This window comes from Sinohyriopsis cumingii, chromosome 11, assembly GCF_028554795.1.
Source record: "Sinohyriopsis cumingii isolate HCF-2022 chromosome 11, ASM2855479v2, whole genome shotgun sequence".
NCBI classification, from domain to species: domain Eukaryota; kingdom Metazoa; phylum Mollusca; class Bivalvia; order Unionida; family Unionidae; genus Sinohyriopsis; species Sinohyriopsis cumingii.
In genome coordinates, this window is record NC_142971.1 from 86,315,798 (window position 1) to 86,327,830 (window position 12,033).

Consider the following 12,033-nt stretch of genomic DNA (forward strand, 5'->3'; position numbering starts at 1 on the left):
TGGCTGCTGTGGTAGGCATACTGGATGTCAGATTGGCACCATTTTCACTTAGGACCAACTAGAATTCATAAGAAGTCTTTTAGTAAACTCCCCATGCTAATGTGAACATCCAATCAGGAGAAATAGTGCTACAATTTCAAGATGGCTGTAGTGGCCATCTTGGATGTCTGAGCAGCAACATCTTTATTTAAAACGAACTAGACCTTGGCATGAATGTGTGCACAAAGTTTCAAAAGACAGATGGACGACATACAACAGGCCTTCCAATATGCTCCCCTGCTCTATGACCTGAAGAGTAGTTAACCAGCACGGCAGGTGTGTCTGGCAGAGAAAGTATGGAAGATGACATACTATTTTCCTGAAACCACTGATCAACAGCATACACCATCCAGTCGGCTTTCTCTCTGCTCTCTGCTCCCCCAAATCCATGACTAACAGCCAGCTGAAATGAGAGAGGAAGTCTTAAACTAGGCCAGAAACCAGTAGTTGCACTAAAAGAGAAGTTCACAAATACATGTATATACTTACACATGAAACATGTATATACAAATACATGAAACAGTCTATCCCTGCTGTTCAGTATATACAGCAGAACCTTACTTGCCACCTTTACGCAGTGGCTGCCTGTCTACAATGGTCATTCTAGTTCCTCCTAAAATTCTGTATATAAATGTATTGTATGTAAATGTCACCTGCTTCCATGGCCAGCAGCCTCATGTTTCCTAACCAAATAATGGTTTCTCCCTGCCTAAAGCAGTTAATGGAGCATATATATAAGGGGACTGTTCGATCTACAAAAATTAAATTTTGGCTACATGAAGAATCCATTGTTTAGATCAAGGAATGTCAAGTGAATGCATTGTCTAGATCAAGGAATGTCAAGTGAATGCATTGTTTAAATCAAGGAATGTCAAAGAGAATGCATTGTTTAAATCAAGGAATGTCAAGTGAATGCATTGTTTAAATCAAGGAATGTCAAGTGAACGCATTGTTTAAATCAAGGAATGTCAAGTAAATGCATTGTTTAAATCAAGGAATGTCAAGTGAATGCATTGTTTAAATCAAGGAATGTCAAGTGAATGCATTGTTTAAATCAAGGAATGTCAAGTGAATGCATTGTTTAAATCAAGGAATGTCAAAGAGAATGCATTGTTTAAATCAAGGAATGTCAAGTGAATGCATTGTTTAAATCAAGGAATGTCAAGTGAATGCATTGTTTAAATCAAGGAATGTCAAGTGAATGCATTGTTTAAATCAAGGAATGTCAAAGAGAATGCATTGTTTAAATCAAGGAATGTCAAGTGAATGCATTGTTTAAATCAAGGAATGTCAAGTGAATGCATTGTTTAAATCAAGGAATGTCAAGTGTTGTTGTTGTTGTGGGGATTAACGCCATTTTTCAGCACACGATAGGCTATACATGGCGGCCAGTATTGATGGTGGAGGAAGAACCCGGGAAAACCCCGGGAAGAACCACCGACCAACGAGAAGCTACTGGCAAGCTTTCTCACATACCCACATTGGCCGAATCCTAGACTCGAACCCACGCAGACAGAGGTGAGATGACAGTGATCCGTAACAGAGAGCGCTTTAGACCACTCGGCCACTCGGGGCCCCTGAATGTCAAGTGAATGCATTGTTTAAATCAAGGAATGTCAATTGAATGTATTGTTTAGATCAAGGAATGTCAAAGAAAATGCATTGTTTAGATCAAGGAATGTCAAGAGAATGCATTGTTTAAATCAAGGAATGTCACATAAATCAATATACAAACACTTATCTCTTTTGTGCTCATTGTACTCTAGTAACATAACATTGATAGTGTAAATCAAAGTTGTCAATATGTCAAAGTTGACAGTGAGGCAGTTTTTTTTCATTATGGTAGAGCAGGCATGTGCAATATATGGCCTGTGGTTTTATTTACACGATAAAGTGTGACTTTAAACATCATATGTGCATCCTGTGCCATGCAGGAAGCTGCACAGACCTAGGGTAAAAGGTTGACAATTCATTTGCTGAACGTGGGGAAAAGAAGGTGTGTTATTGCAACAATAATGAAATTTGCCTTCTGTAGAAGTGTGACATGCATAGTTCTATACTGACCTGTGAATTTAAGCTATCTCTGAAAAAACAGTTTGCCTTTGAGAAGAGCAGTGTTAAAATAATTCTGATAGCCAGACACCCAGGGTCTCTCTAATTTCAGATCAGGCACATCCTGTATTATAAAAGAGGTTCCCGTCGGGCTTCTCCAAAAAGTAATCAAAATTTGTCAGAAAACTTTCATTGCACTTACAAAATGCTGAAATATATTTTCAAGATATTGACAATGACATACCTGCCATAACATGGCACAATCTGATTAAAATCATATCCCCACTGTCATACATGAAGGGGAGATCTGATTTTAATCAAATTGTAACATGGTATGTCATCCTAAAACAGGATTTTGTACTCCCAAACCCCTTGACATGGTCGTGTTTTGCGATAACACAATTTTCAGTAATCTTCAAAAATAAAAATAAAAACACTTTTAGTATATGCCCGTTACATGTAGCATTTATAAACCATAAACAGTCATGACCTGATGTAAAACTATCCTTTGGACAGTTTAAATATCAGTAATTAAAAGGCAAAGATGTCAGGTATAAACCACCATTTCACATATTACTTAACTGGCTGACAACTAGTGAGATGTGTTTGAAGACTGCAGTGGGTGAGCCCACTGTGCTAATTTGCATAGATATGATCAGGATATGGAACAACCCAATATAGGTAAATCAAAGAGATGCTAGATGCATGTAGGAGAACAAAAGTTATTATGTATCATTGCTTTGAATGAAAATGTTTGTAAACAGTGTCAAATTTTACTCCATAATCATTTCGCTTGTCAGAATAGTGTTCAAGTACATGAAACAATCTATCCCTGCTTTTCTGTTACAACAAATGATATAAATATTTCCACCAGTTCAATCTGAACAACAATGGAAAAGTCTAAAATACATGTATGGCACCAGTAGACTTTTTATTTGAGCAGTAAATGTATAGATATCTTCAAATGTCTACATTTTGGGAAAAAAGTTCTATAAAAATACAGAGGAGAACGGATGTTATAGGACCAAAGAACTTTAATAAAATGGCAACAAAAAAGTATATCTCTTTAAATCATTATTGTCAGCAGGATTCTTTATAATGGAGTGGGATCTCAGTAATGGGTGTTACATACAGCAGGAATCTTTATCTTGTTGTATAATGCCATTTTTCAGCACACGATAGGCTATACATGGCGGCCAGCATTAATGGTGGAGGAAGAACCCGGGAAAACCCCAGAAAGAACCATCAACAAACGAGAAGTAATTGGCAAGCTTTCTCACATACCCACATTAGCCGAATCTGAGACTCGAAGCCACCCAGACAGAGGTGAGATGGCAGTGATCCGTAACAGAGAGCGCTTTAGACTACTCGGGGCCCCCGGATTCTTTATGATGGAGTGGGATCTCAGTAACAGATGTTACATACAGCAGGATTCTTTATGATGTAGTGGGATCTCAATAATGGATGTTACATACAGCAGGATTCTTTATGATGGAGTGGGATCTCAATAATGGATGTTACATACAGCAGGATTCTTTATGATGTAGTGGGATCTCAATAATGGATGTTACATACAGCAGGATTCTTTATGATGGAGTGGGATCTCAGTAATGGATGTTACATACAGCAGAATTCTTTATGATGGAGTGGGATCTCAATAATGGATGTTACATACAGCAGGATTCTTTATGATGGAGTGGGATCTCAGTAACGGATGTTACATACAGCAGGATTCTTTATGATGGAGTGGGATCTCAATAATGGATGTTACATACAGCAGGATTCTTTATGATGGAGTGGGATCTCAGTAACAGATGTTACATACAGCAGGATTCTTTATGATGTAGTGGGATCTCAATAATGGATGTTACATACAGCAGGATTCTTTATGATGGAGTGGGATCTCAATAATGGATGTTACATACAGCAGGATTCTTTATGATGGAGTGGGATCTCAGTAATGGATGTTACATACAGCAGAATTCTTTATGATGTAGTGGGATCTCAATAATGGATGTTACATACAGCAGGATTCTTTATGATGTAGTGGGATCTCAATAATGGATGTTACATACAGCAGGATTCTTTATGATGGAGTGGGATCTCAGTAATGGATGTTACATACAGCAGAATTCTTTATGATGGAGTGGGATCTCAGTAATGGATGTTGCATACAGTGCAATCATCAGTTTCTGTTGTAACAGAAGGGATATTACTAAAACCAGATTATGCACTGAATCACATACTATGAATTTATTTGTTTTGGAGGTATAAATTCTTGTGGTTTGGGGGAAGAAAAAAATATTTCTTTCTAGCACATAAATTCATGGACTCTGGATTCTTATTTGACTCATAATGATAATGTTCATTGGGTCTTGATATTCTTAGTTTTGTGGTAACCACAAAATCCACTCATAAAAATATGCAATTATTGATCATTCATTTCAATACGTAGCATGAAGATATCACTGATCATCATTTTAATAAATGCTATTTTATTATATACAGCATGAAGATTTCACTGATCAATCATTTAAATACATGTTATGTTATTACATACAGCATGAAGATATCACTGATCACTCATTTTAATACATGTTATTATATAGAGCAAGATATCACTGATCACTCATTTTAATACTGTACATGTTATGTTATTACATGCAGCATGAAGATATCACTGATGACTCATTTTAATACATGTTATTATATACAGCAAGATATCACTGATCACTCATTTAAATACATGTTATTATATACAGGATGAAGATATCACTGATCACTCATTTAAATACATGTTATTACATACAGCATGAAGATATCACTGATCACACATTTTAATACATGTTATTACATACAGCATGAAGATATCACTGATCACTCATTTAAATACATGTTATTACATACAGCATGAAGATATCACTGATCACACATTTTAATGCATGTTGTTATATACTGTACTGCAATTTTCATTAATCTTTTGGAAAAAACAACAACAAAAAACCATTACCTCAATGCATGTCCAGAACATGCAGTATGTATAAACAATCAATATTCCTGCTTAGAGCTCAACATTTTGCCTCAGCAAAGATTTACACTTCCATACTGTTAGTAACACTGCCATTCAAGCTAAATCTTCTACAAAGATGACTTCAAGAGTCTTATGCAAGGGAATAATGTGTAATACTGGTAGGTATTAATATTCCAAATGTGTCTTCATTTTATGCAGCTTCCAGTTAATTGGGTTGTTCAACTTTGTGCACTTTACCAATGCAAATTAGCCTTGCGCTTAGAAAAACTACAAACAAATAATCCTGTCAATCAATTAAACAATCTGTGCATTGGGAATGATGTATCTCATACTGACTTTAACATTCAATCACCTCTATGACAATTCACTGTATCAACTGTTCAGTGGTTAAAGAATTCCTTGAGTATCTATAGCTATGCATGAAGCCATGTGAATCAGGAGTTTCTGTTTTTCACAATATATATATATATATATATATATATATATATATATATATATATATATATATATATATATATAAAAGTGTGAAAAAACCTGTCTGCTTCTCTCTTTAGCTGGATACATTAAAGACTGTTTTTTAAAAATCATGTTTTCTGTCTGACACCATGACATAACAGGTATGGACACCCATGATAACACTGTTTGAGGAGATTCTATTCATTTTTCATTCTGCTACACCTGCCTACGGAGTCAGTCATATATTCTTCCAACAATTAATTATTGTTCATATGTATGGGGAAACTGCTAAATCTGAGCTTGACAGGATTTATAAACTTCAGAAACAAGCAGCACACGTAACTTTAGATGCATCTATTGATCATCCCTCAAAAGCATTATTTACAGAACTCAAATGGTTCACAATATATGACAGGATAGATTTTCACAAGGCAGTTCTTTAATATAAATGTCTATATGCAACTACGCCAGAGTATCTTCAGGACTTATTCAGGCCTTTTTCAACACAATACCAGTTGAGATCAATATCACAAGGACACCTTCTAGCACCAAAACCAAAAACAGAGCAATTTAAAATGAGCTTCTAATACTCTGGTACAGTTATGTGAAACAAGCTTCCACTACATGTAAAATCTACTGAAAATATTAGATTATTTAAGAAGAGATATCATGAGCGTGTATGTGTTTCTAATAGATAATTGAATTTAGTATTTTAATGCTAAACATGTTAAAATAAACAGTAATTATTGCTATCTTCATATAATGTACATTGTTATACACTTGTGTGTTCATTAGTACTTTCAAGACTGGACTATTGTAACTCAGTTCTGTCTGGTTCATCTCAATATCTACTCCAGAAACTTCAAAACACAGCTGCTCGGATCATACTTACAGTACCATGATCAGAGCACACCTCCCCGCTGCTCTGTACCCTACACTGGATATCCATTCGATCCAGAATCAAACACAAAATTTGTTCTCTGTGCTATGTTTCACCGTCAAACTCTAGTCTAACATACCTATCCGATCTCACCCATGTGTACACACCAGCAAGATACTTACGCTCCTCTTCTGACAATCGTATACTCATTATTCCCACTATGAAAACAACGTCATATGGACAGTGTTCTTTTGCATACCAGGGCCCAGCAACGTGGAATAAATTGCCCACTGAACTTAGACACAAAGACACAGTGATCACATTCAAGAGGGCTCTCAAAACTCACTTATTTCAACTGTAAGAACAAACTTAAAGACCTAATAATGTTTCCTACCTGAAATATTCTCAGCATGTTTTTATTTTTTAATGTTTTTCTAATTTCATGGTGTTTGTTTTTGTAATAATATTATGTTTTTTATCTTATAGGTGTTGTCTAATATTGTAAAGCGCTTAGAGCTTCTAAAGATTAGGTGCTATACAAAGTCCTCATTATTATTATACTCTCCTTAAGAGGGCCTAACGGAAGAACAGTCCTTGACTAATGAGTCAACCTCTATAAATAAAGCATTATTCCTTGACTAACGAGTCACCCTCTATAAATAAAGCATTATTATTATTATTATCCCAATGCTTTCCTTAGTCATCACCACCCTACTTACTACGTATATGGAAGCCGGATCTGCCAAAACTGGATTAAATTAAAGTGTTTCTTTAACAAATAAAATTATATTAATATTAAGGAAGGTGTTTATACAGCTTTGTTTCATCCAAGACACTTTATCATCCTTTTATCCAATTTTGATATTCCTGACTTTCATTACACTCCATCCAACTGAAATGTAGGTCAGTAGAACTTAAAAACATGTCAACTTGTTTGTGCAAGAATTTGAATTTATTAGAAAAAAGATATCAGAGTAAGCAAAGTCATGACTATAATTTGTAGAAAAGCACTGATATGGGATACACCTCTCCGTCAATAACATGCGCACAATGGGGTCCAAAAACATAGGCCACACTATAAGCAAGGGTGCAAGTTAATGAGAGCTTAAAAAAAATAATTGATGGCAATCCTTGCTATACATTGAGAAAACCCTGTGTGTGTGTGTGTGTGTGCTGGACAGTTTAATGACCAAATACTCCTTTTATAAACGCACTGACAATTACTGTAATTAAAGCACTTTTCTAACTAAGCTGTTCATTATTCTGTATCAGTTACATTTTTTTAAGTAGCCCAACATCGAAAAGATCATTAATATTGTTCCATCTGGTTTCAACAACCTTTACATGTACATGAAAACATTTGTGTATTACGTCACGGCTTATTGTTGCTGGTTCCCAACTTGGTGTCTGATAACTAATTGCAAAACAGGGAGTCACAAAGCTGGGAACCAAACTAACTGCTGATACATAACCGAACAAGATTCCTTTTTTCAAAAACTAGCAACATTTATTTTGTGCAACAATCACCTACTTCAAAACTAAATTTTTATATTGTTCAATTAAAGTAAAACTTCTACAAGTATGAAACTTCTTCTCATCCTTGAGGATATCACTCAGTACCATATTAGGAATTCTCTGAAACTCGTTCCTCCACAATGATCCATATCTGTGAAACAAAGCTCTTTATTTTACAAAGTAAAAATTTGATTGCATTGTTATCTTTGATCACATTTATGACTGAGTAGGTTAACATAAAGTAGTTTAATTATATTAAGTTTAAGAAAGTTTAATTATATTATATATATACACAATAATATTAATAACAGCATTCAATTACACAATTAAAATGAGTTCACCTGGATTTGCATGCCTTCAAACTTTTTTTAAAATTCCACCCTCTTTATTTGATACAAAAGATGCAATTAACTTGATAATACAAAGGAGGTCAGCTTTTATTACAGCGGAACAACAGAACAAATACTTCTGCAAGTCAGATATCAAAACACAGCACTTAATTAGGTTCTAAGGGAAACGCTCGCAGACATAGCTGTTACGGTCGAGTGACACATTTTATGTTTAAATACAAGTAGGCACATTGCATTTATAATGGTTACGCTTAAATCGAATTAAAAGATAGAACTAGAATACAAATTTCACTTGATAATAAAACTGATTTAATTTGTATTTATTTTATTAAATGTGACATTTTCTTTATCAAACAAAACTTAAATATTGTTATTTATGGATTTACAAAGAATGTCATAAGAAAAGAAAATGTAATAAAAATATATGACTTCTTATTTAAAGCTGATAATTTCATACTGTCCATTAAAATTTCCAGGTCCTATCTACTGTTATTAACAATAAAATGAGTAATAAATCAGAGTTTCCATTGCCAATTTTGATCACAATTTTCTTCAAGTTCAACAAATAGGGATTGGATCCATGCCTAACCCCGTGTTATAAATGGGTTCATGAGTTATCAGGGTGCAAGTTATTGTGGGAGTGGTGTACTCCTGAAAAGTGAAAGGTCATTAACACCTATTCTATTCTTGTGCAAATCTTGAATGAGACCAACAAAGATAAATACCTTGGAGTCAACTTAGTAAACTACACTGGAACTCCCACTTAGACTCAGTAAACAAAAAGCCATCAGATGACACATTTTCTGCAAAATAAACCTGTCATCCTGCCCAAAACACAACAAGGCTTGCTGCTATAAGACACTTGTACACCCACAGCTCAAATATGCTTCTACAGCATGGGACCCTGACTCCAAGACCAATGCAGCCAAACTAGAAAGAGTCCAGAAGCGGTCAGCAAGGTTTTGTCATGGTGGCTATCGATAAACCACTAGCATCACAACCATGTTGAAAGACCTTCAGTGGGAAGACTTGTAAATGCAATGTCATGAGAACAAAGTCATCATGATCTACCGGATCATTAACCTAATGGTTAAAATACTTATAACAATGTACTAGATCCATGAAGAAGCATTGATCAGAGCACATACCAATTTAGGGTACCATACTGTTCCATGGACACTTATACAAGTTCCTTCTTCACCACAGGCATCCATCTCTGGAACTGCTTGCCAACAACAGCCATTACAGAACCTTCCAATGAAACCTTTAAGGTCTACATCTGCACTGTAGGTCCCGTGTCTTAGCATGTATGCCATTTATTCTTTTAACCTATTCTTAACTTGTTCAAAAGAGCCTTCCTTCACGCTCTACATAGTTAACCTCAGTGCAACTATGCTTGCATATGGGTCAAGCACTTAACCAGTGCGTGTGTGTGTGAATGTGTGATTTGGATTTTTAACACAGCTGTATCAATTTTTCCATCATATCACTACAATGTCTGTAGTGTGGCAGTTAACAGAAATGTCTGCACTGGGACATCCTGTCACAGACATAGCATCATGTCTCATCCAGTCACATTATCCTGACACCAGGCCCACCAGTCCTAACATTAACCTCTTAATGCTGAGCACCATTGTGACCCATGCTACTGATCAACATGGCCATCATTGCGCCTGCTTAATATGCAAGTGAAATCCCACTGAATGCAATACTGTCCTCTCATTGGTTAAAAGAAAATGATGTACTGCATTTGTCTATAACTTTTTTCAGTCGGCCAATGAGATGGCAGTATTCCATTCGGCGCGATGTTCTTGCATATTAAGTGGGTGTGATCATGGCCTTATTGTGCAGTAGCGTGGGAAAATGGTCTGGCATTCCTTCAAGTTAGTCCTACATGTAAGACATAGCACATGTTGATTTTGTTTAGGTGCTACTGTCTTACTATCCAAACAACGGCCTTGTATAGTGTGTTCCATTGTCATTGGCATCAGAATGAGTAATCAAAGTTTCAGGAACATCTCATACACTTGGCAGCCTATATCAACATTTTTCCACTAATTTATGTGTAATTAATATACTTACTGTGCTGTCTTTATCCTGGTGGAACGAAAATATGACACTAGCAAATGGATGCATTTTCATGTTCCGTTAACATACATTTGAATTTGTTGGAATGCGACGGTAGTCGAGGTATGCCGAAGTAAGTTCAAGTAGGTTCATGTTGGGGATCTGTTTCTTGAATGAAACGAACCACTGCTTACAGTTACAATAGACATAATATAATTTTTATTCGTTTCATTAAAAAATTATATTTCAACTTTACCCAATGTTGGCATTTTTGGCTTTCATCGCTTTCCAGCCAACTGAAATGTAGGCTAAAGAAACTTGAAAATGGGTCCATTTATTTTGTGAGAATTTGAATTTATTAGAGAAAAGGCATCAGATTAAGGAAAGTCTGACTAAAACATTATAACTTTATTTTGTAGAAAAGCGTCATTATTTTAGTTGTCAGTTGTGTGAAATATTCCTGACAATTTTACTTTCGTAATGATGTTAGTTGACGTTAAAACACACTACACAGCACTGTTAGTTAGGCTGTAAGACCCTGACGCCCAAAACATAAATATCAGCGTCAGGTCTTACATGTAGGACTATCCTTCAAGTATGATCGTAAGCCAAACTTTGGATATGCATACAAAGTCGAATGCCTGAGCTAAACATCAGTACCAAATTTATTCCGCTACGCGAAATGTAGCTTGAAACATCAGCATTTATTATTAAATAGGTCGCATGAGAAAGGAGAGAAATGTCCTCCCTTGTAGTTATAATAAAGTACATGTATGACACTTGACAGATAAATTGCATGCAACGATAAGAGCCCCTGTGATCAAGGAAACGAGCCCCAGTGGATTGAATATACTTTGGGTATATTAGTATTAAATTTTAGAACATCAATTAATATTTAATTAAAGGTGAGTGAATGCGCCCACATGACCAAGTTGACATACACTTTAGGCTTTACATCGTTGATATTATCCTAGTCACTGGGGCTCGTAGCATTGCTTACAATGTATGACAGGTCAGCTGTAAGTAACGATACGAGCCCTTGTGATCATAGTAAGCGGACATGACATGAAATTGGGTATCCAACCAAAAGCATTAACATTTACATAATATCTCCAAATAAAGCGTGGATACGATTGCCCTGAATAATTTTACTATCTAGAGGCTAGCTTTATCACTATAGTAAGAAACTAATATTATCACATAAAACCTGAAGTACTGTCCATCCGTTCAATACGTTCTCGACCGCTGTTTGAAACAACGTGTGCACGGGTGCAGCCATTTTGTTATTGTTGCTCTACTCTAAATCCCTCTGATGCTCGGAGAACCATCATTTCGTCTCATAAGCAACACCAACAAAAAAATGTATTGTTTGCTAGGCAAGTTTCGCAACAGAAATAAAATGAACTTAACGATAGCATCGCATTATCGCGTCACACAAAAATAAGGTCTATGGTGAGAGCGACACTCCCACCCCACCCCGCCAAGTCCCCACCCCTCCACCAGCAAATGCATCAGTTTGGCCTAATTATAAATTTTAAAAAGTCTGACTCTACATCCCCGTTTGTTTGCACCCCCCCCCCATTTCAAAAACGAGAAAGTTTAATGTGATAAAACGTGCACAGAACTAAGTTAACTGAATTGTT

At 35.8% G+C, this 12,033-nt stretch overlaps 1 protein-coding gene across 1 annotated transcript in view; it reads right to left on the reverse strand.

Moving 5' to 3' along the window:
* The window catches only part of LOC149788901 (pre-rRNA-processing protein TSR2 homolog), a 34,918-nt gene extending 23,251 nt beyond the window's left edge, over positions 1 to 11,667 (reverse strand). Inside the window, exons 1-2 of the mRNA XM_089975026.1 lie at positions 11,598 to 11,667; positions 352 to 442 (exon numbers count right to left, since the gene is read on the reverse strand). Coding sequence (XP_089831152.1) covers positions 352 to 388 — 37 coding nt within the window. The 5' untranslated portion in view covers positions 389 to 442; positions 11,598 to 11,667. The remainder of the gene's footprint in view (positions 1 to 351; positions 443 to 11,597) is intronic.
* Positions 11,668 to 12,033: the final 366 nt, after the last annotated feature.